This window comes from Microcebus murinus, chromosome 8, assembly GCF_040939455.1.
Source record: "Microcebus murinus isolate Inina chromosome 8, M.murinus_Inina_mat1.0, whole genome shotgun sequence".
NCBI lineage: Eukaryota > Metazoa > Chordata > Mammalia > Primates > Cheirogaleidae > Microcebus > Microcebus murinus.
The window spans coordinates 41,096,601-41,124,321 of record NC_134111.1 but is presented as its reverse complement, the minus strand read 5'-3'; the positions used below and the strand labels follow the sequence as shown (position 1 = coordinate 41,124,321).

Sequence of the window (27,721 nt, the reverse complement as noted above, 5' to 3'; positions counted from 1 at the left end):
TGAGGAGAGGCCCACCTGGAAAGGCCACCTGCCAATAGTCATGTAAGTGCACCATCTTGGAAGTGGATGTTTCAACCACAGTCAAGCCTTCAGATGACTGCCGTCCTAGCCCACATCCTGACTTCAACAGCAAGAGAAATCCTGAGTCAGGACCACCCAGCTAAGTCACTCCTGAATTTCTGACTCACAGAAACTGAGATAAATATTTGTTGTTTTAAGTCATTAAATTTTGGAGTAAGTTTGGAGTAATTTGTTACATGATAGATAATGCAAAAGATTGTGCTAACTCCCGTGGTATACAAGGGTAAAACTCAGGTTTTCCATTAAACTGAGTACTTTCTTCTCTAATGTATCCAAATTATAAGCAGAATACTAAGGCTCATCTAATGATACAGGCTGTTTTGTCTTGACTGCTTTTTATCTTTTCTAGAAGTCAAAAAACTCTTGCATGCTTTTTGTGTAGGAATAACATGAATAAGACTGAACTATAAATTTCATGTTTCTTAAGTAAAATTTTCTACAAGGGGCTCTTGCTCCTTCACATGTTCTACTTTACATTTCATTTTCCAAGGCAGCTACAGTTGCCATTTGCCAAAATGTCCACAAGTCTTTCCCCTTTCAAATATCCTAACAAAACAAAATCCTAAACAAAACAAATAGTCTAAAGAAAACAAATCCTCAAACCACCCACCAAACAGAAGGAGGAAAGGACTGTGGGTGGTTAGTAGTAGTTTCCTTCTGTTACTGGTTTAAAGCATTACTATTAGCTTATTAATTCATTACAGAAGCTAGGCCAATTGACTGGGAATATGGTTTCTAGAAATAGAGTAGTTTTTCAGAAGACCAATAATATTAAAGTATACTGAAAAAAGAAAAAAAATCATACCTTAACCATTTCTGTATAATGCCTTCTAGTTCTTATCCATGTAAATGCATACTTTTACAAAATTGCAACCAACCAATACAAATTATTTTTCGTTTTGGAAAAAACTTAATATAACCAAACTATTCAAAGTTCTTTAGGAAAGGATTTTACCTGTAGTAGCTAAAAGTGAATTTAATTATAACATACTAAGTATAGGTCAACACATATACCAATGGAAAAGATTTCGATTTCAATTGCTTGATTGACCACCTTTTTTTTTTCTAAATTAGGCCTAAATTTTTACACTGAACATATAGCCAGCTCTCAAATATTCAATAAATCTAATTTATCTGTTCTTTTAGAATATATGTCCTTTTCTCTTTCATCCTTTATATATTTAGTGCTCATTAGTACTTTGGCTAGAGATATATAAAGGAAGAAAAGAGCTGAAATACATGACATTTAATTTTTACATTTATTAAATGGTTATAAGAAGATTGAACTGATGAGCTATTCAAAGTATAAAAATGTGGCTATCACATAACCTTTCTCCTACTAGTAAAGACAGTTAAGAGACCTCATTGAATTTAGGTTTACTCCTTACTTGGAGCTTTATTTCCTCACTTGAAGCTTTTCCCGTTATTATCTGTCCACAAATACAGTTACAATTGATGCAACATTATTAATTGGAAATAAGCTATGTCTGACATGTTACTTAAACTTAATTTCAGCCCAGATATCCAGATATATGTTTTATATATAAAATGCTTATCTTATAACATTAAAACAAATACGATTTTAAGGCCAGGTATGGTGGCTCACGCCTGTAATCCTAGCACTCTGGGAGGCCGGGGCGGGCGGAATGCTCAAGGTCAGGAGTTCCAAACCAGCCTGAGCAAGAGCAAGACCCCGTCTCTACTATAAATAGAAAGAAATTAATTGGCCAACTAATATATATAGAAAAAATTAGCCGGGCATGGTGGCACATGCCTGTAGTCCCAGCTACTTGGGAGGCTGAGGAAGCAGGATTGCTTGAGCCCAGGAGTTTGAGGTTGCTGTGAGCTAGGCTGACACCACGGCACTCACTCTAGTATGAGCAACAAAGTGAGACTCTGTCTCAAAAAAATAAATAAATAAATAAAATAAATAAAACAAATATAATTTTAAAAAGATTTCTGCTTAAGGTCTCCCTTTGAATACTCATTGACTAAAAAATAAACTCTAAAACTTTCATAAGCAACAAATCACCCAAATTTAAAATAAGCTAAAATTTTAATACACCTTAGAGCTTTTCACATCATCCCTTTTGTTCTAACCAAGGTTTTTCATTTTTTTAAAATTTATTTCAGCATATTATGGGTGGTACAAATGTTTAGGTTACGTGTGTTGTCTTCCCCGCCTCTCCCCCCGAGTCAGAGCTTCAAGGCTGTCCATCCCCGAGATGGTGCTCATTGCACTCATTATGTATGTATATACCCATCCCCTCCTCCCCTCTCCCATCTGCCCAACGCCTGATAAATGTTATTCCTATATGTCCACTTAGGTGTTGATCAGTTAATACCAATTTGCTGGTAAGTACATGTGCTAACCAAGGTTTTATTTTCAAAATTACTTCTATATATTTTAAACTAGAGATAGTCTATTTTTATAAATGAAATATGAGAATTTTGGTTATTAAAAATGAATGGTAAACAATGATATCTGGAAGTTGTTAAAATAGGAAAATGGACTGTAAATACTGTTTACTTAAGCACTAAATTTATGCCAGCATTTACAGTAGTTCAGTGATTTTATAATGTACTATACTAGGCCTAATAATAAAATTGTATTCCAAAAGTCAGAATCATTGTTTCTCAACTTCCTCTTTTGAAAAATAAACCTAACATATTCCCAATGCCATGGTTTCTTGTGTTTACTTACTAGCATTTTTAGATAAATGGAAATTGAAATGGGGGTGAAGAAAAGTGAATGTTGAACTCAAATAAATAATGGTTTCAAATAAAAATATATGAACTGAAGGCCGGGCGCGGTGGCTCACGCTTGTAATCCTAGCACTCTGGGAGGCTGAGGCAGGCGGATTGCTCGAGGTCAGGAGTTTGAAAGCAGCCTAAGCAAGAGTGAGACCCCCGTCTCTACCATATATAGAAAGAAATTAATTGGCCAACTAACATATAGAGAAAAAATTAGCAGGGCATGGTTGTGCATGCCTGTAGTCCCAGCTACTCGGGAGACTGAGGCAGGAGGATCGCTTAAGCCCAGGAGTTTGAGGTTGCTGTGAGCTAGGCTGACACCACGGCACTCACTCAAGTCTGGGCAACAAAGCAAGACTCTGTCTCAAAAAAAAAAAAAAGAAAAATATATGAACTGAGAGATACTGTAGAGAACTTCTCATTCTAAATTTTTTTAAATAGAAAAAGCTTTCAAAATTGGATTTTTCAGATTTGATGTAAAATAACAACAAGATAGTTTTAGTTATAGAATCATTCACCAAATAACCCTGACAAACAAAGCTAAAATCTCCTACCTTATTTAGGAAGAAAGAAATACAGTACTCTTGACTTAATTAGTCTGGTTAATATTAAGAAACCTTATATGTTAGGAGTTCTTATTAATAATTTTATTAAAAAGATATATCATCCCACTAAAACCCAACTCATCTCATTAAAAAACTTCCTTTTAAAATTTATAAAATTTCAATGATTCAGGACAACATGGAGAACGATATAATATACATCTATCTTCCACCCTAATTTAACATTTTGCCTTATTTGCTTTAGATCTCTTTTATTTAAAAAAAAGTTGCAGAGGCCGGGTGCAGTGGCTCACGCCTGTAATCCTAGCTAGCACTCTGGGAGGCCGAGACAGGCGGATAGCTCGAGGTCAGGAGTTCCAAACCAGCCTGAGCAAGAACAAGACCCCGTCTCTACTATAAATAGAAAGAAATTAATTGGCCAACTAACATATAGAGAAAAAATTAGCCGGGCATGGTGGCGCATGCCTGTAGTCCCAGCTACTTGGGAGGCTGAGGCAGCAGGATTGCTTGAGCTCAGGAGTTTGAGGTTGCTGTGAGCTAGGCTGACAACATGGCACTCACTCTAGCCTGGGCAACCAAGCGAGACTCTGTCTCAAAAAAAAAAAAAAAAAGTTGCAGAGACAACTGAAGCCCCCATTATTCCATTTCCGGATATCATACAGTCTCCTCTTTCCCCAATTCTAGAGATGATAATTTTTCTAAAGATATATACTCTTCCTGCCTATGTTTTTACACTTTTACTGCATATTTGTGTTTTCACAAACATTAATGTTGTTATGTTTTCATAGTTACATAAATTATTCCCATTTATCATTTCATAATTTCCATTTTATACCCAATATTTTGAAATTTAGCCATATTAACACATATTTAGTTTAATTTTTCTACAGAGGTACTATTCTGCTGTTGATGGATATTTAGGTTGTTTCTAACCAAAGTAGCACGAATGTCCTCATATATGTCTCCTAGCAGATATGTGATTATTTCTTCCTATATTGCTTCAAAATGAAGACTTTTGCTTAAGCTAGTTAGGTGGATTTTTTTAAACTAAGCACAGGCAATTGAGGAAAACACTAGAAAGCTATTTTCTAATCTGTGCCTTACTTTCTACCTTAGTTTTAACCTTTTCTTTCTTTGTTAAATGCTTGTGATACAGATAAAAGGTCACTAGAAAATACAAAACCTAAGCTTTAATTTTACTTGGAAATAGTTCTTCTATTTAGGAACATAAAAGTCATATGTTTGTATATATGTTTGGAATTCCAGTGGGGGATCACTTCAGGAAAATAAAAGGAGGAGAATGTGTTATGCATCAGCATTTGAATGTTGCTTTTTGCAGAAGCAATGTCTACCTTTGATTGTTTTTCTCTTGGTATTCCTGATTTCACTTTATCATGTGGCTGATCAAGAGTCAAATTATTCTTCCTTGCTTCACTGTCTTCAAGCAGGGGGACATAATCATAACTATTATCTGCAAGACAAAAATCTCTTGGATGTTAGGAGGGAGCCTTTAGTTTTGGTTTTACCTGAAAAAAAAAATACACACAACCATCATTTTAAAAGACAAGATTTTAAGCTATGAGTTTTAACAAATTGTTTAGATAATAGTTATTTTGACAAGTTGTCCATTTAGAGTTTTTCCAGCCCACTAAATACACAAAACTCCTACTCTCCCTAAGTCGGTGGTACGTAAAATACATAGAATCTAGAAAACTAGAAACTAGAAATATGGTCTTTACATCTTACCATCAGCAACAATTAAACTTTTACATAAGTCATATTTTCAGGTGTGCATTTCTTATTTAAGGTAATTTATGTACATAACTACTCCATGCTTACTGTAGAAAAATCAGAAAATGTAGACATGCCAAAAAGAATAAAAGCTACCTATAATTTTTATCACTTGTGAATTATTCCTGGTAACATTTTGGTTTCTATTCTGTCAGAATTTTTTATTCTTATACATATAAATTCACTCATGAATTGTTTTTTTCCTGTATAAATGAAATAACATATTTATTTATGTATACTGCTTTGTTCACTTTGTTATATATTGTGAACATATCTTGTTAGTAAGTTAATACCTGTTACCATCACTTTTCTTGGGTACATGGTTATTCATATGGATCACTGTAACTTAACTATTAGACATTTCTTTGTTTCTAGTTTTTTATTATTAGAAATTATACTGTGATGGACATCCTTCCATATATATCTTTGAGTACCTGAACAACATTTTCTTAGGACTTGAATTTTTGGTTCAAAAGACATATTTTAAAAAGCTTTTGCTATTTATTGGCAAATTGCCTTTTAGGAAGTTTTATCAAATTAGAGTTCCACTATATAATATATATATAGGAGTCCATTTTCCCATATCCTGCAAGTGTTCATTTAAATAAACATACCAGTTATTATACCAGTTATTATATCTGAACTACTGAGAAATAACAGAGGAATAAAATAGAAAAACTCTGAGAGGTTCAGAAATGTACCTCATTTCAAGAAATACATAAAATTAACATGAACATACCTCGACTAGAATTCACAAGAAGTAACTGTGATTTTAGCTTGTCAATAATTGTTTGTTGAAGTGACAGCTGTTCCTGTTGCTCACGTATTCTCTGCTCATAGTTCTCAGTCTGCTGACATAAAAACCAGTTAGCTTGATAGTCATTGACAGACATGAACATACATTTACTGTCCATTAATAATTATAAATAGATATGAGTAGCCCATTTTGTCATTTCCCAGGTATTGAGAATTTATTTATGAGACATGAACTGGCTCCAGGAATATACTGTAATCATTACAAACATCAGTGACTTATAACACTTAAAATATTGTAAATTTTTTAAAAAATCACATTATTTAAAGAAATTTCAGTCAAGGGTTCAATGGGTTTCTTGGTCCTTCAGTTAGGATAAAAATTTTAATTTAGAATTTAGTCCTTAATGATAACAAAGAAAAGAACATGAATGATAAAACGGAAGCTATATTATCCTGTAAAAAAACACCCTAAAAATTAAGATTTCATGTCTTTCAGAAAAACATACTTCCGAATTTATTTTAAAGTACAAAAACACAAAATAAGTAGCTATAACTAAGACACTATGAAAACCAAAGGGACAAATAATACAAATTATAAAATTATACTGACCAGAAACTTCTAACTTTTAAGAAGTCAAGAGAGCACCATGGTTAATCTTCAGTGTCTATCTTAAATACTGTAATTTCCCTTATATTTTTAATCCATTCATTTTGCTATCTGATTACAATGGCTGTGAGGATTAAGCAATGAAAAAGACACAAGTTTGTATTGGGGAATACGGATGCTGCAAACCTTTAAGAAAATTTGAAAATGTGTGTCACAATGACCAAATTAGTAGTCTTAAAAACATGTCCTCACCAAATAATAGAGAATTCTTTGTCAATTTCTATCCCTATAGGAACAAATAAACAAATGTCTAAATTGTAAATTCTTTGAAATATGAAATGTAGTCCTAATAATCTCAGAATGTCCTTTAGAAGATATTATTTTATTTTAAATTGACTCTTCTCTCTCTTTTTTTTTTGAGACAGAGTCTCACTTTGTTGCCCAGGCTAGAGTGAGTGCTGTGGCGTCAGCCTAGCTCACTGCAACCTCAAACTCCTGGGCTCAAGCAATCCTGCTTTCTCAGCCTCCCGAGTAGCTGGGACTACAGGCATGCGCCACCATGCCCAGCTAATTTTTTTCTATATATATTGGTTGGCCAATTAATATTTTTCTATTTATAGTAGAGATGGGGTCTCTCTCTTGCTCAGTCTGGTTTCGAAATCCTGACCTTGAGCAATCCGCCCGCCTCGGCCTCCCAGAGTGCTAGGATTACAGGCGTGAGCCACCAGGCCCAGCCTAAATTGACTCTTAATTAAAGTTCAAAATTAGTGAAGCTTTTATTTTCAGATACCAATGAGCCTAAAGATTTTTTTATAAATTACACAGCTGTTCCTAGATTCTCAAATATAAATCAGCTTAAAAAATTAAAGCAAAATACCATATTTTCCCAAATAAAAGGAGAGCTGTTCAAAGTAATACACTTTAAACATGACTAACTAATAGAGCTAATAAGTAACCCAAGTGGTATGTTGTTTTTGCATGTTGCCTGAGGGTAGTCTTAGAACTCTGCAAAGTAACTGCGGTGTTCTGTATATACTTATTGAAAAAAAAATAAAGTAAATAAAGATTCCAAGTACATTTTATTATTATGAACAGAAGAATCAATCCTGTGAGTCTGTCTGGACCATATGTCTAATGAATATGAGTCTCAGAACTGATTATTAGATACCCAAGTCTGGTCCAGGGCCAGGCTTCCAGGGCCAAGACATCTTATTTCTATATAAATTCACACCCAACCCCCTAGAAGGAGTGGGTAAGTTGACTGAAAGAAGGCTCCAAACATCTATAGCAAATTTTTACTTAATATCTTAGATTTACCTGGCCTACACAGAGTCACCCGGGCTGAAGAATCACTATAGTCTTCTCTATATACTTCTGTGTAATGAGAACTTTCTCTAAAGAACTCAAAAGTTCTTCATAAGCATCAATCAATAAGTACCTATTCTTTCACCATATTCTGATTGGCATATATATTTGATTGTCTAGGGATTAAGTAACCAGTACAAAAAACTTAGCAAGTTAGAGATAGGCCCAGAATAAATGTTTAAGTTATTCAAGTCTTAGCCCATTCTTCATCTACTATGGTATCTTTCCCATCTTAATGAGGAAACCAAATGATCATATATTTTCTTTTGGAATCAACTCAGAAAGTTTCTGCCAGTTAATTTTCATCTTCTAGTCTCTGGCTTCAAAACATACTCTAGCACATCTGCATATATAACATATAATGCTGAAAATGTATTCAATAGCTGGGAAAAATTAGTAGATTTATGGCTATATCAAGTTGACGTTTTGAACCATTAAACTATTTAATAAATTATTGTAAAGCTCAAGCAAATTCTGTAACACTTTTAAAAAACTAATATTTTATAAGTATAGCTGGGGAAAGAGAATAGTAATGGTCCCTGTTCTCCTCCTGCACTTTCCACATACTTACATTATAGCAGTTATAGCATTCTAGTCTAATTGTCTAATGTCTGATTTCCCCTAGACTGAGTTCCTCAAGGGCAGAGACTATTTCCTACTGATATCCTCCATAGTATCATAGGGTGCCTGGCACTCAATGAGATGTTCAGTAAATATAGGTGAAAAAACAAATTAATTAGGTGATTAAAGAAATATCAGAGAAACAGATACACCTTCAGAAGTGACATGAAGGAGAGAAAATGGCTTTGTTTATATTTCTATAGAAAAAATAGAAACAAGGTCAGTAGGTGAATAAGACAAAGAAATTAAGTTTGAGAAAATGGATACAAAAGATAGGAAATGTTTGAAGATATTTTGGGAAACAAAAAGGAAGTTTATACCATTAGAAAAAAAGGCGGCAATCTAAGAAAATATATATTGAGAAAAGAGCATAAAGCATTTGACCACAGGCTATGAGAGGGAAAGTGATATCAAATTAGTGAATAACCAGTAGAATTCAGTTTATTTGCTATGTTTGGAAACTAAATGAATCAAGTTTTTTTATTAAATGCTTTTTGTTCACCGGACATATCAGACTAAATTTATAATCTGAAAAGTCCTTTTAAATGGTCAGGTAATTGTTGAACAGTTAGAGCAGTTTCTTCTAAAACAATATAATTACAAAGCAAGTGCATTCCAGTACTATCAAAGACCCCACAAAACAGAAAAATCACTAACAACCACATTGAAAATGTACAACAGCAATGTCTTGTCAACACTTCTGTACAGAGCACAGACATGACAGCTAAAACAGACAGAAGAGAAGATGCTTTTGACAGCCAGTGTGTGTGAATGATTCTTTGAGTCAGATGGCAGCAACAAGTTACCAACTAGGAGATCTGCATGACAACTAACCATCCATCTGTATCAAACACCATCTGGCCAAGATGACTCTGACTTCTGTGTATTTGACACTCTTTCCAATTCCAAAGACTAGCAAAACAAGTGGTCTACCAGTATCTAAAGAGGTAAACAGGTACTTAGATACCTGTGCCATAAGGTACTTTGTATTCTTTCTTAGTGTTCAAAAGCAAAATGTAAGACAATGGTGATCAAATATAGTACACATCTTAAATTTATTAAAAATGGTTGTCCATACATACACTTGACCATCATAAATAAAGCAAAAGGTTTATTTCTAGAATTGCTCTTTTATCCAGGCAAAAGTTCAATACTTCCTCTTCAAAACTAAGGCAGCATATTTCCTATAATTTTGGACATACAGCTGTTCAAATTTTCATGAGTTCTATAAATATGAAAATAAAGTTTCATAAGTTGAATTTTTTTCCATTTGCTGACACTGAACATTCTCATTTTTCATATTTTCCAAGGTGCTTATTTCCTACATAGGTTAAAAAAATTCAAGTGTCTTTAAGTTATCTATAATATTCTAAATAGGTCAAACATTATTCTCATCAACAACTAATCTCAATATTCTGAAAAATATCAATGCTTTCCTTCATAACTTATTAAGGAATTTAACAAATGTTGAATGGATTAAAAAAAAAAGAAACAGTTTCAATTTAAAAATCTTTCAAACTGTTCCAAGATTAACAAAGAGAATGAAAGCATTATTGAAGGATTTGCTTGGCTATCACAAATGTTCTCAATAGGAAGCTCCACACTTCATGAAGGAAGATAATGAAATATTAATTATCCAAACACATAGCACTTGAGACACAAAATAATTAATTTAGACACAATCTAATTAAAATCCATCTTGAAATCTTGGTAAGCTAACATCGACTTCAAATTTTTTAAAAAATGCATGAGATCAAATAGATTAGCAACTCAGAGATCTGGCTTACACAGCTCTTTTTTCAACCATTCTTTGTCTACTAGGTTATAAGTCCTGCACACCTCTACCTTCCAATACCAAAACTTATCTAGGATATTTGCAATATGACAGATCAGATTACCAATCTAATTATCTAATATTAGTTGACCAGTGCTGCTACCAGTGTCTCAGCATGCCAAATGGCAAACTATGACATATTATTTTTATTTTACAATCTTGTGTTTGGTCCCGATTAATTTACTTGCCTTTTTGAGCCTTTCGTTTCATTCTCTTTGAAATGAAAATAAAATCTACCTGAAGGATTGAAGGAGATGGCATATGTAATATATCTGTCTCATAATACACTTTGCAAATGTTAATTTCTTTCTTTTAATAATGAACAAGGTATCTACATAATATCTGGAGCCATGGAGTGAGGCCACTTCAGAAGTCCCCACCAGGGCAATGCCTAGTGGAGTTGTGCAGGCACGGCCACCCTGGAGACCCCTGACCAGTAGAGCCTCCAGTGTGCAACTTCAGCCTGGGAGAGTCAAAGGCATGTGACTTTAATATGTGAGAACTGCAGCCAGCAAAGATGAGTGTGGGGTTGCTCGGAGGCTTGGAGGCCCAGCTCCCATCCCAGTGTATCCAGAAGATGGGATGTGGAATTATTCTCAAGCCTCAAGATTTAATGTTTGCCCTGTTGGGTTTTGGAGGTAGTGAGAGAGGGGTTTGGATTTGGTTGAAATCTGTTATCCCTTTCTTCTTTCCTGTTGCTCCCTTTTAGAATGGGAATGTCTATCTTATACCTGTCCCACCATAGTCTTTTGGAAGCATATAATTTAATTTCACAAGCTCACAGCTGGAGAGGAATTTGCCTCTGGATGAATTGTACCTTCAGTCTCATCTCCATATCCAATTTAGATAATATTTAAATGAGACTTTGGACTTAAGATTTTCAAGTTGATGCTGGAATGAGTTAACACTTTTAGAGCTTCTGGGATGGATGTATGTCACATACAAGTATGCTCACATTCTCTGTATATGAGAAGGACATAAATTTGGGGGAGGCAAGGGTAGAATGCTATAGTTTAGATGTATATCCCCTTCAAAATTCACGTTGAAACTTAATCCCTGTTATGGTGGTATTAAGAGGTGGGGCCTTTTAGGAGGTGAAGAGGTCATGAGGGCCATTCCCTCATGAATGGGATTAAGGTCTTTATAAAAGATTTTAAGCTAGCCATGTTGGTTTATGCCTGTAGTCTCAGCTACTTGAGGCTGGGGCAAAAGGACTGCCTGAGGGCAGGAGTTCAAGACTAGCCAGTGCAACAATGGGAGACCTTGTCTCTATTAAAAAAAAAAAAAGGCTTCACACAGAGTTTAGCCCTTTCTTCCCTCTGTCTCTTTTAACATGTGACATTATAGTGTTTGTCCCCTCCAGATGATACAGCAACAAGGTACCATCTTGGAAGTGAAGACTGCGCCCTCACCAGACACCAAGGCTGTTGGCACCTTGATCTTGGGACTTCTCAGCCTCCAGAGCTGTGAGAAATAAATTTATATTATTTATAAGTTACCTGATCTAAGGCATATAGAGTACAAATGGACTAAGACACATGGCATATAGTACACACATCTATCAACAAAACTTCTGGTTATCACTGTATTGTCACCAGACTTAGCACACAACCAACCAGTGCTCTAAGTCAGTTCTCTCAGTCTTTTTTCTAGTTCATTATAAACCAGGACTCAGAGGTTTCTTCTTAAGAAACCAGTGCAATACCTCCATTGAATCAAAAATAATGTCAATGCAAAAAAACCCCCAAAAACCTTGGTTGTTCAGTTTACTAAGAGACAAAATGGACCAAAAAATAATTACAGAACAATTAATGGCTATTAAAAATTACAAAAACTACATGTGTGTTAAAAAAATACAAAAAACAACAAAACAAGCACTACCATCACCATAATAAAAACAAAGTATGTACAAGTATGTACAGATATGTACAAAGTAAAAAGTGACCTTCTCCTCCCTTACTTTGTCTTCCATTTATCCTCAAGGGTAACTACTATTGACATTTTGGTATATACCCTTTCAGAACTTCTATATTCATGTTTGTATATATATCATACTTTTTATAAAATGAGAAGTGTTCTACAACCAAATTTTTCAACTCAGCAACACATCATCATAATATGATCATTTCACTTAATACTTACTGTGTACCAAAATCAGAGAGCTTTATTTTCATTATCTCATTTAATCCTTAAACCAACCTTCTGAGGACATTATTTCCCACATTTTACAGATGAGAAAAACTGAGGCTCAAAGAGGTACAAAATAATCTCCCAAGGTTTCCCAGTAGGTAGTAGAGCTAGGATTTGAATTCATGTTTGTCTAAACACAAAGCCCAAGCCCCTAAATAATCACTATGCCATATAATGTGAATATATCTAGCTCTCCCAAGGCCCCCTCTTTGCTATGTACTCTTTTTCTGGGTAATTTCATCTATGCCAGTGGCTGGCTATGTGCCAGTGGCTCAAATTTCTCTTCTAGTCTAGACCTTTCTTCTGAGCTCTAGATCTATGTGGCCAAACTGCTACTTCCACTTTTCCATATTCAAAACTGATGCTCTCCCTCCAACTACTACCCTCTCTTACCTCTCTCCCCTCAAAATCTGGTCCTTAGCTAGTATTCATTTCATTCCTTTTCTCAGTATATGACACCACTATCTATCCAGAAAGCTATAACCACCCTTAATATCTAATTGTTGTTGTATAGCCAACCCATTACTATGTATTAATTTTAATCTTAAATATCTCTCAAATCTATTAAATTTTTTCATTTCTAATGCAACTATCACAGTTCAAATCACCACAATATTAATGGTCTACTGTAACGGTCTAACTGCTCTCCCTAAATTATCAGCCGATCCATTCTCCACATTGTAGCCATTGTGTTCTTTGCAAAATGCAAAAGTAATTATATCACCCCATACTTTTTTTCCTATCTCCCCCCCCCAAATACCCTTAAATGGCTTTTTAGTGGTTTTAGAATAAAGAATTGAAAGTCCTTAATATAACCTCTAAATTCCTACATAGTCTTTCCTCTGACTCTTTCCATTGACTCTTCTCCTTCTCCCCTATACTCTGTTTTTTTAGGCTAATGGGTCTTTATAATAATGTAGGTCCCTGTACTTGGAAAGCACCCCAACACTGCCCTTTCAAAAATCACCAAATAAAGGTATGGTCTTCTCTGACCCCCTAAATTGGAGGAAGTCTCCAATGGATATTCTAATAGCGGATTACCTTTCTTCTCGATATTTCTCAGAGTTTGAAGCTATATTTGTGAGACTAATTAGTCTCTGCTTTACTAGACTGTACCACTATTCCACAGAGCAAGGAGCATGTTTATTTGCTTATCATTACAGATCTAATACTTAGCAGTTCCTGATACATTGTAAGTACTCAGTATGTTTTTGAACAAATAATTTAAATATTGGTTATTAATAGATCCCCTTGGATGTACATCCTACATAGCTACCTAAAAGTTTAGATAAGACATATTTCTGGAAATAAAAACTGGAAGAAAGGATACAGATATTTTAAATTCTGATAGGAAGATAATGAATCTAGGCAAAGTACTGAAAATACACAATAGAAGAAATAAAGCTTTGATCAGAAACTACCAGAAGCATCTTTATTCTAATACCAGTAGCCTCAATAGAAAAAAATAAAAACAGAATAGATTGCTTTACACCATTAACACTTCACACACAGCATATATGTTGTTGGGTAACAAAGAAAGGAAAAAAAAGGGTGGTTAACAGTAATGAAGCTATTTATATCTTAAGTGAAAGTGAAGGTACTTTTTATAAAAAAGTAGTACCTATAATAAGGTATTTTATGACCTCATGCAATCCTTTCAAGCATGTTTTACAAGCTTTTAGAGGTAACATAAGCTTTGAGGCTAAGGGATTACATTTCAGATGGGTCAAGACTAGCTGTTGAATAAAGTAATCTGACAACAGAATAGTCCTTTTATTAAAGATCAGAATTGACTAAGTGGAAAGAAAAAGAAAGAGAGAAAAAAATAATTAAAAAAAGAACAGTCCTTGGCCGGGCGCGGTGGCTCACGCCTGTAATCCTAGCACTCTGGGAGGCCGAGGCGGGCGGACTGCTCAAGGTCAGGAGTTCAAAACCAGCCTGAGCGAGACCCCGTTTCTACCATAAAAATAGAAAGAAATTAATTGGCCAACTAATATATATAATATAAAAATCAGCTGGGCATGGTGGTTCGTGACTGTAGTCCCAGCTACTCGGTAGGCTGGGGCAGAAGACTCTGTCTCAAAAAAAAAAAAAAAAGAACAGTCCTTATTGTTTTACATTTATTGTCCTAAAAACGTTCAAGAGGAGCTGTAATTTAGGATGAAAAGACAGAGCACAGTCAATTTTAGTTTTATTTTAGGCCTTCACCTCAGCCTCACTGGTTAGTCAGTAAGGCTCTTTGCTTAGCAAATTGGATGGTTTTTTTTTTTTTTTTTTGAGACAGAGTCTCGCTTTGTTGCCCAGGCTAGAGTGAGTGCCATGGCATCAGCCTAGCTCACAGCAACCTCACACTCCTGGGCTCAGGCAATCCTCCTGCCTCAGCCTCCTGAGTAGCTGGGACTACAGGCGTGCACCACCATGCCCGGCTAATTTTTTCTATATATATTAGTTGGCCAATTAATTTCCTTCTATTTATATAGTAGAGACGGGGTCTCGCTCTTGCTCAGGCTGGTTTGGAACTCCTGACCTCAAGCAATCCACCCGCCTCGACCTCCCAGAGTGCTAGGATTACAGGCGTGAGCCACCGTGCCGGGCCTGGATGGTTTTAAATATTATGTGTCCTTCATCTTTCTTATCAGTACAAAGAAAAAGCAATTTATAACACAGCACCTGAATTATTTTAGAATTAAGAAGATTGCTTCTTTCTATAAGACTTTGCCAATTTTTCTCTTTTAATCAAGGCTGGGCAAGAAGAGACAAATAATTTTTAGTTTATATTTCTCAACAAAGAGATTTATATTTTCTGATTATACAATGCAAAGGATCTTGAGATAAGCAGGAGAAGTCAGCTGCAGATTTTCTATAACCTAATTACTTATGATTACAATAATTTGGACTTGTAAATGGCAATCAGTTTTAAAATTTTCATATGTTTTTATTATTTTATTGCTGATTCTTTCTTAGAATTAAGGTCAAAGAAGTAATAAAAGCATTCTTAAGTCTTTGTTAACTATTAATATTATGGTTTTTCCCATGAAACAATGGCAGAAACTGACACCAAACAACTTGGTATGAGTAATAAAATTGATTAAATATTTAATTCCACATTATAGTATCTTGTGACATTTGAAACTCTCCAGGCAACTTTAGCCTCATCAGTCAATAGATGTGGCAAAGACTGTTAATTATTCCGTGTCCATTCTCTGTCTTACTTTTAACAATACACAGTTTTAACTGGGTGCATGGTCACCCAGCTAGAGGATATATTTGCCATCCTTCTTCACTACTAGGTATGATCAGGTGACTAAGTTCTTGATAACAGGGTGTGAACAGAAATGATCTGTACAAATTTCAGACATCATTAAAAGAAAGCTGACTGTTCTTCACTTCTCTCCTCCTTCCCACTGGCAGGGAAATGGTAACAATAGAACAGCCACTGTGTTTCCAGAGAGGGAAACCATATTTTAAAGATGGCAGAGCTGCCCTGTTAGTCCTGGTCTACTCACCTCTGGACTGTTACATGAGAGAACTTTTATATTATTTAAGCACTCTATTTCTTGGTCTCTTTATATCAGCAGCTTATCCAGACAATAACAAAATCAGGAGCCAAGCCAACTCTACCACTCTATACCCTGTATAATAATATTTTACTTATTAAAAGTTATCTAGTCAGGGGTTATTGTGATTAAAAAAGTCCTCTATTTTTGAATGAACATAGACCTATTAATATGGGTACATATGGATGGTTACATACGGCAAGAAACAGTATAAGTAATATTAGACTGTGAACCTTTTAAGTGTATGCTCTATGTTTTATTTATCTTTTAATTGTTAGAATTAATGATGTCCCCGGCACATCATAAATTGTTAAAGGATGTATAAAAGAAATATTAATAGCAAGCTTTATACTCTGGCCTCTTGGTAAGAAGAGATGTATAAATAACAAAGTAAGGATTTATGGAAGAAGAAGGGGACTATATTAGGTTTTTCATAGCAATGGGAAGAAAATAGTTTAAAAACCTGCAATGGGCTATGATTTAGCTAACATAGTGTAATGAATATGGACTTTAGAGTCTGCAAGTTTCAGTATAGATTCTGCTACTTAGGTTGGAAAATTGACATTTCTGAGTCTTAGTTTCTTCATTTCAAAATAGAACAACAATGCTGACTTTATAGAGCTCTGAGGATTTACATGTAAAGTATGTGACACATAAAATATGCTCATTCATTAAATGTCAATTCTCCTTTCTGATTTATGAAGTAATATGAATTTAAGGATTGAAGAAGGGAAGAAGATTGGTTTAGTGTATTTCAGATAGGTACACTGGTTCTATGCATCTGAGATTATCTGATATTTTAGTATGGTCTAGAATAAGGGCTATACCAGAAGGAGAAGCTGAAAATAGTCATGTTTTCTTAAAGATTAGAGGTTCTAAAGATAAAGAATTTAATAGCAGGAGAGCCTAGGTATAACAATGGAAAATTTGGTCTAGAACTAAAAGAGAAAAGTACTTCTTAGGGGCCAGGGAAAGTAAATACACTTAGTAATCAATAGTAGGACATTTGGAGTTGGAGAGATTATCCTTTGAAATTTGTGAAGTAAATTTAGGGAAAATAGAAGGCAGTATTATTCCACACAGCAGCTTATAAAACTCATTACTCTCTTTCAATGGTACTCTCTCTCAATGGTGAGAAAAAATAGTGAATATATACATTTAGGTTTGGATATTCAGTTTAATGTGCCTTCCAAGTAGAAGTGAGACTTATGGGTCTAGAGATCAGAGGGTAGGTCTGAACTAAGGAGATAAATTTAGGAGTCACTGTCATATATATCTGAAGCCACAGATGAAGATGAGAAGAGTCATATAAGAATATATAAAATAAGAAGAGAAGAAGGCATTGCAGAAGTCTAATATTTAGTAGTCTGGTAGTAAAGAGTGAATCTGCAAAGGGGATTGAGAAAATGGGGCCCAATCAATAAGGAGAAAAATCAAACATGGTGTCTTGAATGCTAAAGAAAAATAGTGTTTTAAGAAGGAAGGGTAGTGCAAGGGTTACTGTCAGTTATTAATGGAAGGAGGTAGGTCTATATACCTGAAAGACTATTAATGACTGTTGGCAAAGAAGTTATAGACATAAAATTTGTGGTCAGATTTTTTTCAAATTCTAGCTCTATTCGTTCTACTACTTATTGGCTGTGTAGCTGTGGGGAAGTTACTTCTATCTCTCTGCATTTCATTTTTTGCATCCAAAAAATGAAAATAATACTTTTCATAATATTTGTATAAGGATTAGATAACTGTAAAGGTCTTTGGCAAACAAAGACCCAATAAATCTCAGTGATGATAATGGTGAAGATGATGACATTGAAAAATTTAAAAACATTTTCAGATTAGCATGATTCTAATTTTGAAAAAATATGATTCTGAAAGGATATATACCAAAGTACTAACAATGGTTAGCCCTGGGAGTGAGGGAAAGGACCGTCACTTTATATTCTGTACATCTTGAATTATTTACTTTTTTAAAAAAATTGTTTTATAAGCATGTGCTGCTTTTGTAATTTAAGCCAATAATATTTTTAAAATCACTTACCTGCCTTTTTTGTCTTTACCTCCCTTATCAATTTGGAATACTTGGATTCTTTTGCTTGACAGAATGCTCCTTAATGGATATAGCATCCTGACTTCTCAAAGAGGAGCTTCTGAGTCTCAAATTGCTGTGAACTAGAAGAGACACTGAGAGAAGCACTGGCTTGGAGTATAGATAGCTAAGTGTTAAAAGGCTGGCGAGTTTATACAAACTGATGGATAACAGATGAATAGCAATAAAACAGGCTAGTAAGAGAATCCAGGTGAGATCAATTCTTTTTTGTAACAGATTTTAAAAATTATGTAAAATGTACATAACATAAAATTTACCATTTTAACTTTTTTTAAGTGTATGGTTCTATGGCATTAAGTACATTCACACTGTTGTGCAACCAACACCACCGTTTACCTCCAGAACTTTTTAACCTTCTCTAACTGAAACTCTGTACCCATTAAATACTAACTCCCCGTTCCTCTCTCTCCCTTCAGCCCCTAGCAATCAATCCCTCTTGTACTTTCTGTTTTCATGAATCTAACTATTCTCAGTACGTCACATAAGTGAGAGTCTACATAAGGGGAATCATATAATATTTGTCCTTTTGTAATTGGCTTATTTAACTTAGCATAATATGTCCATAAAATGTTGTTCCATCTGTAAGAATTTCCCTCCTTAAGGTTATAATATTCTGTTGTATGTATATATTATGTTTACCCATTCATCCACTGATGAACACTGGGGTTGCTTCCATCTTTTGCCTAATGTGAATAATGTTGCTATGAACATGGGTATATAAACATGTTTGAATCCCTGCTTTTGCTACTTTATGGTATACACCCAAGAGTTGAATTGTTGGATCATATGGTTAAATCTATGTTTGATTTTTTGAAGAATTGCTATACCATTTTCCACAGTGGTTGTACCATATTACATGCCTACCAGCAATGCATAAGGGTTCTAATTTCTCCACATCCTTGCCAACACTTATTTTCAGTTTTCTGGATAATAGCCACATCAATGGGTGTGAAATGGTATCTCACTGTGGTTTTGATTTGTATTTCTCTAATAAGTAGTGAGGCTAAGTATCTTTTCATGTGCTTACTGACCATCTGTATAACTTCTTTGGAAAAATGTCTACTCAAGTTCTTTGTCCATTTTAAAATCAGGTTGTTTGGTTTTTTGTTGTTGAGCTTGCAGTTCTTTATATATTCTACATATCAACTTCTTATCAGATTTGCAAATATTTCCTCCCATTCCGTGGGTTGTCTTTTCACCCTGTTGATGGTGTCCTTTGATGCACAAGTTTAAATTTTGATGCAGTCCAACTTATTTGGATAAAAGATACTTTTTCTTTAGTTGACTGTGCATTTGGTGTCATATGCAAGACATCACTGTCAAATCACAATGTCATGAAGCTTTCCATCTATGATTTCTCTAATTTCTTTTATAGTTTTAGCTTTTACATTTAGGTATTTGATCGGTTTTGAGTTAATTTCTGTATATGAAGAAAGGCAATGGTCTAATCTGTGAATATGGATTTCTTTCTATATAATTTTTTATTAAAAAATTTTTTAGCAATTTTTATAGTTTTCAGTATACAAGTCAATCACATATTTGGTTTTTATTTCTAAGATTTTATTCATTTTAATGCTATAAAAATTTACTTTTCCTTTTGAATTGCTTATTGTTAATACATAGAAACATACTAATTTTTATGTATTGATTTTATATCCTGTAATTACTAAATTTATTGATTAGTTCTAACAAGTCTTTTGGGGTGTGTATGGCATCCTTAGGGTTTTCCACATGTAAGATTATATTGTTTATGGACAGAAATAATTTTACTTCTTCCTGTGCAATCTGGAGGCCTTTATTTCTTTTTCTTGGCTAACTGCCCTGGCAAGGACTTCCAGTACTATGTTGAATAGAATTGGTGAAGCATATATCCTTGTCTTAATTTAATCTTAGACAAAAAGCTTTTGGTCTTTCATCCTGGAGTATGACGTTAGCTGTGGTTTTTTTTTTCATATGTTGTATGGCCTTTGTTTTGTTGTGGTTTTGTTTCCTTCTATTCCTAGTTTGTTGAGTGTTTCTTTTTTTCAAATCATAAAGCGCTGTTGAATTTTATCAAATGCTTTTCTAAATCAATTGAGGTGATTGTGTTTTCTTTTTCTTTAATTCTATTTATGTGGTATATTGCACAGACTAGTTTTATATGTTGAACCATCTTGCATTGCAGGAATAAATCTCACTGGGTCATGTTGTATAATTCTTTCAATATGCTGTTGAATTTGATTTGGTAGTATTTCATTGAGGATTTTTGCATCGGTATTGCCTTAGGCTGTTTTGTGCTGCTATAACAGAAGAATGGAGGCCAGGTAAATGAAAAAGAAAAGAAATTTATTTCTTCACAGTTCTTTAGTCTGGAATTCCAAGACTAAGACACTGGCATCTGGTGAGTGTCTTCTTGCTGTGTCATCACATGGTGGCAGGCATCACATGGCAAAGGGCAAAGAGAGAGGGCAAGAGGGAGCCAAACTCACCCTTCTGTAACAACATTAATTCCACCCATGAAAGTGGAGCTTTCCTCCCTTAATCACCTCTTAAAGGTCCCACTGTTCTTAAGACTGTTAAAATGGAAATTAAATTTCAACATAAGTTTTGGAGGAGACAAACATTCAAACCATTAACAAATGTTCATAAGGGATATTAGCATATAGTTTTCTTTTCTAGTAGTGTCATTGTCTGACTGTGGTATCAGGGTATGCTAGCATCATAGATTGTATTATATACTGTTCAATTATAAAAGTGTTACATACTGTTCAGTTTTTGGGGGAAGAGTCTGAAAGGTTTGGTGTAAATTTTTCTTCGTCTTCCCTTTTTTTTTTTTTCAGATGGGTCTGGCTGTTGCCCAGGCTGGAGTGAAATGGCATGATTATAGCTTTATGCAGCCTCAAACTCCTAGGCTCAAGCAATCTCCCACATCGGCCTCCCAAGTAGCTGGGAATATAGGCTCATGGCACAATGCCTGAATGATTTTTTTTTTAGAGACAAGATCTCCCCTGGAAAGTAGTGGCATGATCACACCTCCTCACTTCTCACTCCTGGGATCAAGCAATCCTCCTGCCTCATCCTCCAGAGTAGCTAGGACTACAGGTGTTTTCCACTGTACCTGGCTAATTTTTAAATTTTGTGCAGACAGGTCTCGCCATGTTGCCCAGGCTGGTTTGAACTTCTGGCTTCAAGTGATCCTCCCACCTTGGCCTCCCAAAGTGTTGGGATTACAGGTGTGACCTGTTCCTCTGGAGCCTGGCCCTTGGCTATTAAAAAAAAAAAATTTTTTTTAGAGATTGGGTCTTGCTATGTTGCCCAGGCTATCTTGAACTCCTGGCCTCCAGCCATCCTCCTGCTTCAGCCTACGAGTAGTTGACATTATTACAGTGTGAGCCACTGTGCTCGGCTTTTAATTCTTCTTTTAAGTGTAAGCCATTGTGCTTAGCTCTTAATTCTTCTTTAAATGTTTGGCAGAATTTACCAGTGAAGCCATGTGGTCCTGGGCTTTTCTTTGTTAGGAGGTTTTTGATTATGGATTCAATCTCCTCATTAGGTTAAGGTATACTCAGATTTTCTTTTTCTTTATGATTCAATCTTGGTGGGCTGTGTGTTTCTAGGAATTTGTCCCTTTTACTAGCTTAACCAATTTGATGGCATACAACTGTTCATAGAATTATTTCATAATTTTTTAAAATCTGTATAATTGGTAGTAATGCTTCTACTTCCATTTCTGATTTTAGTTATTTCAGTCATCCCTTTTTTTTCTTAGTCAATCTTGCTAAAGGTCTGTCAATTTTCTTGATATTTTCAAGGAACCAACAGTTTTATCTTCTCTATTGTTTTTCTATTCTTTAGTAATATTTTATTTATATTTGCTCCAATCTTTATTATTTTCTTCCTTCTGCTATTAATAGTTTTGGGTTTAATTTGTTCTTCTTTCACTACTTCCTTCAGGCATAAATTTAGATTGCTGATGTGAAACCTTTCTTCTTTTTTAATGTATGCATTATTACAGCCATACATTTCTTTGTTGGCTGCTTTTGCTACATCCTGGAAGTTTTTGTATGTTGTGTTTACATATTCATTTGTCTCAAGATATTTTCTAATTTCCCTTGTGATTTCTTTCTGATCTATTAGTTGTTCAAAAGGGTATTATTTAATCTGGACACTCTAATTACCTTTTTGTGATTTCTAGTTTCATTCCATTGTGACTACAAGAGACACTTTGCATGATTTCAATCTTTTAAAATTTATTGTTATTTTTCATGGTCTAATATATGGTCTATCCTGGAAAATGTTACATGTGCCCTTGAGAAAAATGTATATTCTACTGTTGTTGGCTGGAGTATTTTACTTATATATGTTAGGTCCAATTGATCTATGTTTAAGTCCTCTATTTTCTTATTGATCTTTTGTCAGGCTGTTCTATACAGTATTTAAAGTGTTGAAAGTGTGATACTAAATTCTCCTACTATTATCATATTCTACCTTTAATACTGTCAGTGTTTGCTACATATACTTTGAGCTCTGATGTATGGTCCATACATAATTTTTCTATTTTGTTGATGAATTGGCCATTTTATCATTCTATAATATCCCTTTCTTGTTTCTTGCAACAATTTTTGACTTAAAGTTTGTTTTGTCTGATATTAGTTTATTTACCCTTGCTCTCTTTTGGTTACTATTTGCATGGCATCTTTCCTCAAACTTTCACTTTCAATCTATGCATATTCTTAGATCTAAAGTCTCCTGTAGGAAGAATACAGTTGGATCTTGTATTTTTAAAATTGATTTTGCCAATCTATATCTTTTGAATAGGTAGTGTAATCCATTTACATTTAAGGTAATTACACATAGGGAAATACTTATTTTTGCCACTAGGCTATTTGTTTTCTGTAGTTTTAATGATTTTGTCCCTTATTTCCTCTATTACTGCCTTGCTTTATATTTGGTTGATTTTTTGTAGTGACATATTTTGATTCCCTTCTCATTTCTTTTTGTGCGAAGCAAAACCCTAAAGTTGGTTCCTGAAAATCATACTTGTTGATGTTCTTATTGTTACAATTAATATTGACAATGTAATTCTAAAAACTTGAATTGCTGTTACATATAACTCACACACAGAAAATAAAAAATAACAAATTAGAAAGGATCGTTTTGTTTTAATAAGACACCATGGCCCCAGGGAAAAATTTTTTCTTTCTAATGTGGCAGTCAATGTGTTTGTTAATTTAAGTTCTGAATCTCCAGGGGCCAACTACTTGGCTTTCTTCCCTTTCTCTACCCTCCCCCACTTCTGTCTTTCAAATATTCCTTCAACCTATATACTCTAACTAGGAAATGTTATCCACATATAAGGCTACAAAAAAATTCATTATTCCCCTATCTATAATCTCCTATTTAGAACTCTTTCTAGGATGCCAGATCCATATTTACAACCATCCAATGGCCAGTGCAACAAGAGTAGGAGTTAAGAGGAATACCTGTTTCTGCCTTATCCTAAAAATATCTCAATATTCCTCTCTTCCCTAATTCTATGTTCCTAACTTTCCTAGAACAAATATAGAGTTCTCAAAGTTTCTTAATGAACCTAATCACAAAATAAGAATAAAAGCTGGCAGTTCAGTTTTTTCACTAAAGTGATTACATCATAAACCTGAACTGCAGGAAAAAAAATAAAATCTAAATCTAAACTTCATTTCAATAATTTTAGAAAGTCCTGTCATATTCTATCCTCTTCTTCCTTCTATCCACCTCTAATGAAGACTTATAGTCCATAAGTTTGCTTATATAATGGAGTATTCTTTTGCTAAACTAAGAGGAGACTCACAAAGAATAATGATAGTTTCTGAGGATTCTGATATATTCTGTTGTAGGGAGATATGTATGAGCTAGTTTTATAGATTTTTTAATAGATTTATCAACTAGAAAGAAAGAATGAAATTGCATAATTCCTTTATTTATGGAGAAACTTCATGGCTAGCATATTTCTTAGACTTCAGAATTCTACAGGCTAGTAAAAAGATTTTTTTTTTAAATTGGGGAACCAGCATAATATTCTCTACTTTCAATTGTCTGCACAGGAATAATTTAACATAGTAGACCTTAGTTTGTTATCTTCAGACATATCTACTTGCAAGGTTGGCCCTTGGCTGGCATTAGGAACTTAGGTCTTGAAAACCAAGTTATGCCATAAACCTGAACTGGAAAAAAAAAGTGATACAGTTGTGACTGCTGTGCCAGCCTACTTAGATCATACAATGAGATTTCCTTCTGAGAGTCTGGCATTATGAGAGTACCTACGTGACCATCCCTCAACTTAACACTCTGAATTCTAAATTTCAGATGGAGTTCCCTATGTACTGCACACACGTGACTGAATTTTTGAAGCTAGAGAAAATCTATTCATACATAGGAAGACTGAATATGGATTCCTTTAGACTCTTCCTGATGTTTTTTTGCATTAATAATCTGGCTATGTATCTTTATCATGTAGCTGTAATAAATCTCAGCTATAAGTAGATTGTATGCTGAGTCCTATGAGTCCTTCTGGAGAATCCTAGAACGTGTGGGTGGAATTGGGGACCTCTGAAACAGTACTAGGTAATGATATTAAATAAGGATGCAAATAACCTCATACTCATCATTTCTCAAAAGTGTATGTTAATAAAATTCTGCTCTTTGATTTTATGAAAACATGGAACACAGTATCAGAAGGTAGAATTTTAAATGGAATAAATTTAGCATTATGAGAAGTTCATTACATTATCCTTATTTTTCTCATTTTGCTGCAGATCAGCAAAAACCTCATCATGGACCAATAACAGAAACGTGTTTAGGAACTACTAAGTTAAGTAATTTCTGCTTGGATATACCTTTCCTCCAATTTATTTTCTTCAGAAACTAAAAGTACTAAAAGAAATGCTGTGTGTACAGGGATAATTTAAAAAGCTGGAACGTGTAGTAAGTCACAAAAGATTTCACTGAAATAGTCTATTTTTAACTATCATAAAGAATGTAAGACTATTATAAATTAATTAAAAAGATGTCAAATAAAAATCTCAAACTTCATCTATTAACATACCGCTGTATTTCAGTAATTACAGTTCTTCAAGGCAGTTTCTAACAATGTAACATTTTTCAGTCAGGCCCTCAAATTCTATTTACGAGGATAAAGAATTCCTTTCAAAACCAGAACCACACACCTTTTGCTGTAGTTCTTTTACTGCAGAATCTCTATCCATGCATGCCTGTCGGAAGGCTTCATATGCTTTATTGAGTTGCTCACCAATGTTTTTATCCATTCCTCTTCGTCCTGTAGCATTACTAAAAAGGATGGAGTAAAAGACAGGTCTGGAAAATAATCAGAACAATTTAGATAGTTATTAAGTTATATAAATCTCATTTTAAAAATGCATCTTAAAGACATTTCTGTAAAGTTTATTATAAACATTATAGCACCAAGTACTATAAAAGTTTATCATAGGGCCAGACACAATGGTTCACACCTATAACACTAGCACTCTGGGAGGCCGAGGTGGGAGGATCACTTGAGTTCAGGAGTTTGAGACCAGCTTGAACAAGAGTAAAACCCCGTCTACACAAAAAATAGAAAAGTTAGCTTGGTGGCATGCACCTGTAGTCTCAGCTACTTTTGGGAGGCTGAGGCAGGAGGATCACTGGAGTCTGGGAGTTTGAGGTTGCAGTAAGCTATGAGGACACCACTGCACTCTAGTCAGGGTGACAGAGTGAGACAAGACACTGTCACCCCCCCCCCAAAAAAAAAAGTTTATTATAAAGGCATAAAAGTCTCATCTAAAATCCTGACTAGAAATATTATGAAACTTTGACTTCTACAATTTTTAAATATTATTTACTAATGTACAAGGGAGCAAATGGGTTCCAGTTCAAAAAGATACTACTTCATAGACATCTATAAATGTTAACTTAAAAATGGAGAAATATAAAAGACCATTTTATTATTAATGTTTTATTATGAAATATACAACAGGACTGGCAATGTGGGAGGGATTTCTTTTTACTAAATGGATTCTTACTCCCATTTACAAGGTGAATTCTTGCTACAGTGAAATTGGAGCAAAATTAAATAGATAATAAGTGTTTGTGGATGGAGTTCACACTGTTGTTATCATAGAGCAATTAAAATGTGTGAAAATGCTCTTATTTTAGCACAAAATCTAAGGAGAGCTGCTGGTGGATTGTACATTAAAAAAGAAAAATCACATTGCTTCAGTCCTCCCCCAACTACCTATTAGTTTTCCAACTTTCCTGCTGTTTCTGAGTACAGGTCATTTGCTCAGTGTAGAGGTAATCTGGTTTTCTCATCTCAGTTTGCACAATATTTCTAACCACATTCCTTCACTCTGAGCAGATGGTTAACTAATGACGCTGATTCTTCATGTCCAGGTGTAAAAACCATAACCCAGGACCTTTCTCTTAATCCTCTAAAAGCTAAAACAAAGTTCTCTATTGGTTCTAGGAGTACCAAGTTATTTCACTGTTTTGGAAATCATTCATAATTTCAGTCTCTAATCTGTCATAACATCTTTCATTTTATCTTTGGGCACACAATTTTTTAAAAAAATTTTTAGCATTTCCAATTGAGATATAATTCATATAAAATAAAATTCACTATTTTAAAGTATATACTTCAGTACTTTTTAGAATATTCATTATGTCATGCAACCATCACTATTACCTAATTCCAGAACATTTTTATCATTCCCCAAAAAACTCCATACCTATTAAAAGTTAGTCCCAATTCTCCTCTCCCTCCATCTCCTGGCAACCATTAATCTGTTTTATGTCTCTATAGATTTGCCTGTTTTTGACCTTTCATATAAATGGATTCATACAATATATGGTTTTTATGTCTGGCTACTTTCATATAGCGTAATATTTCTGAGGTTTATCCCTGTTGTAGCATGTAACCATACTTACATACTTACTTCCTTTTTATGGCTGAATAATATTCTATTATGGATATACAATATTTTATTTATCCATTCCTCAGCTGATAGACATTGGAGTTGTTTCCAATTTTTGGCTATTATGAATAAAGCTACTGTGAACATTTGTGTACACATTTTTGTGTGACCATATGTTTTCAGTTCTCTTATATATATGACTAGAAGTGGAACTGCTGAGTCAGATGGTAATTCTGTATATGTTTAATTTTTTTGAGAAACTGCCAAACTGTTTCCATAGAACCTATGCCATTTTACATTTCCACTACCAATGTACAGGGGTCCCAATTTCTCTGCATCCTTGCCAACACTTCTCATAGTCCATTTTAAAAATTAAGCCATCCTAATTTGGGGGATGGACACACTTGAAGCTCTTACTCGAGGGGGGAGGGGGCATGGGCAATATATATAACCTTAACACTTGTACTCCCATAATATGCTAAAAAAAAAAAAATTAAGCCATCTTAGTGGCTGTGAAGTAGTACTCTATCATGGTTTTGATTTGCATTTCCCTAATAACTAATGATGT

The 27,721-nt window shown here is 34.4% G+C and overlaps 1 protein-coding gene across 15 annotated transcripts in view; it reads right to left on the bottom strand.

Moving 5' to 3' along the window:
• Positions 1-27,721, bottom strand: part of TANK (TRAF family member associated NFKB activator) — a 90,927-nt gene that overhangs the window by 26,485 nt on the left and 36,721 nt on the right. For 4 of the 15 annotated variants that reach the window (XM_076005583.1, XM_012735703.3, XM_076005584.1 and 1 more), the window contains 4 exons: positions 25,411-25,558; positions 11,756-11,836; positions 5,929-6,037; positions 4,751-4,869 (listed from right to left, as the gene is read on the bottom strand). In XM_076005583.1, the coding sequence (XP_075861698.1) occupies positions 4,751-4,869; positions 5,929-6,037; positions 11,756-11,836; positions 25,411-25,558 (457 nt within the window). Of the gene's footprint in view, positions 1-4,750; positions 4,870-5,928; positions 6,041-11,755; positions 11,837-25,410; positions 25,559-27,721 lie in introns of all 15 variants that reach the window. The other 11 variants (XM_076005590.1, XM_076005588.1, XM_076005589.1 and 8 more) reach the window with 5 other exon arrangements.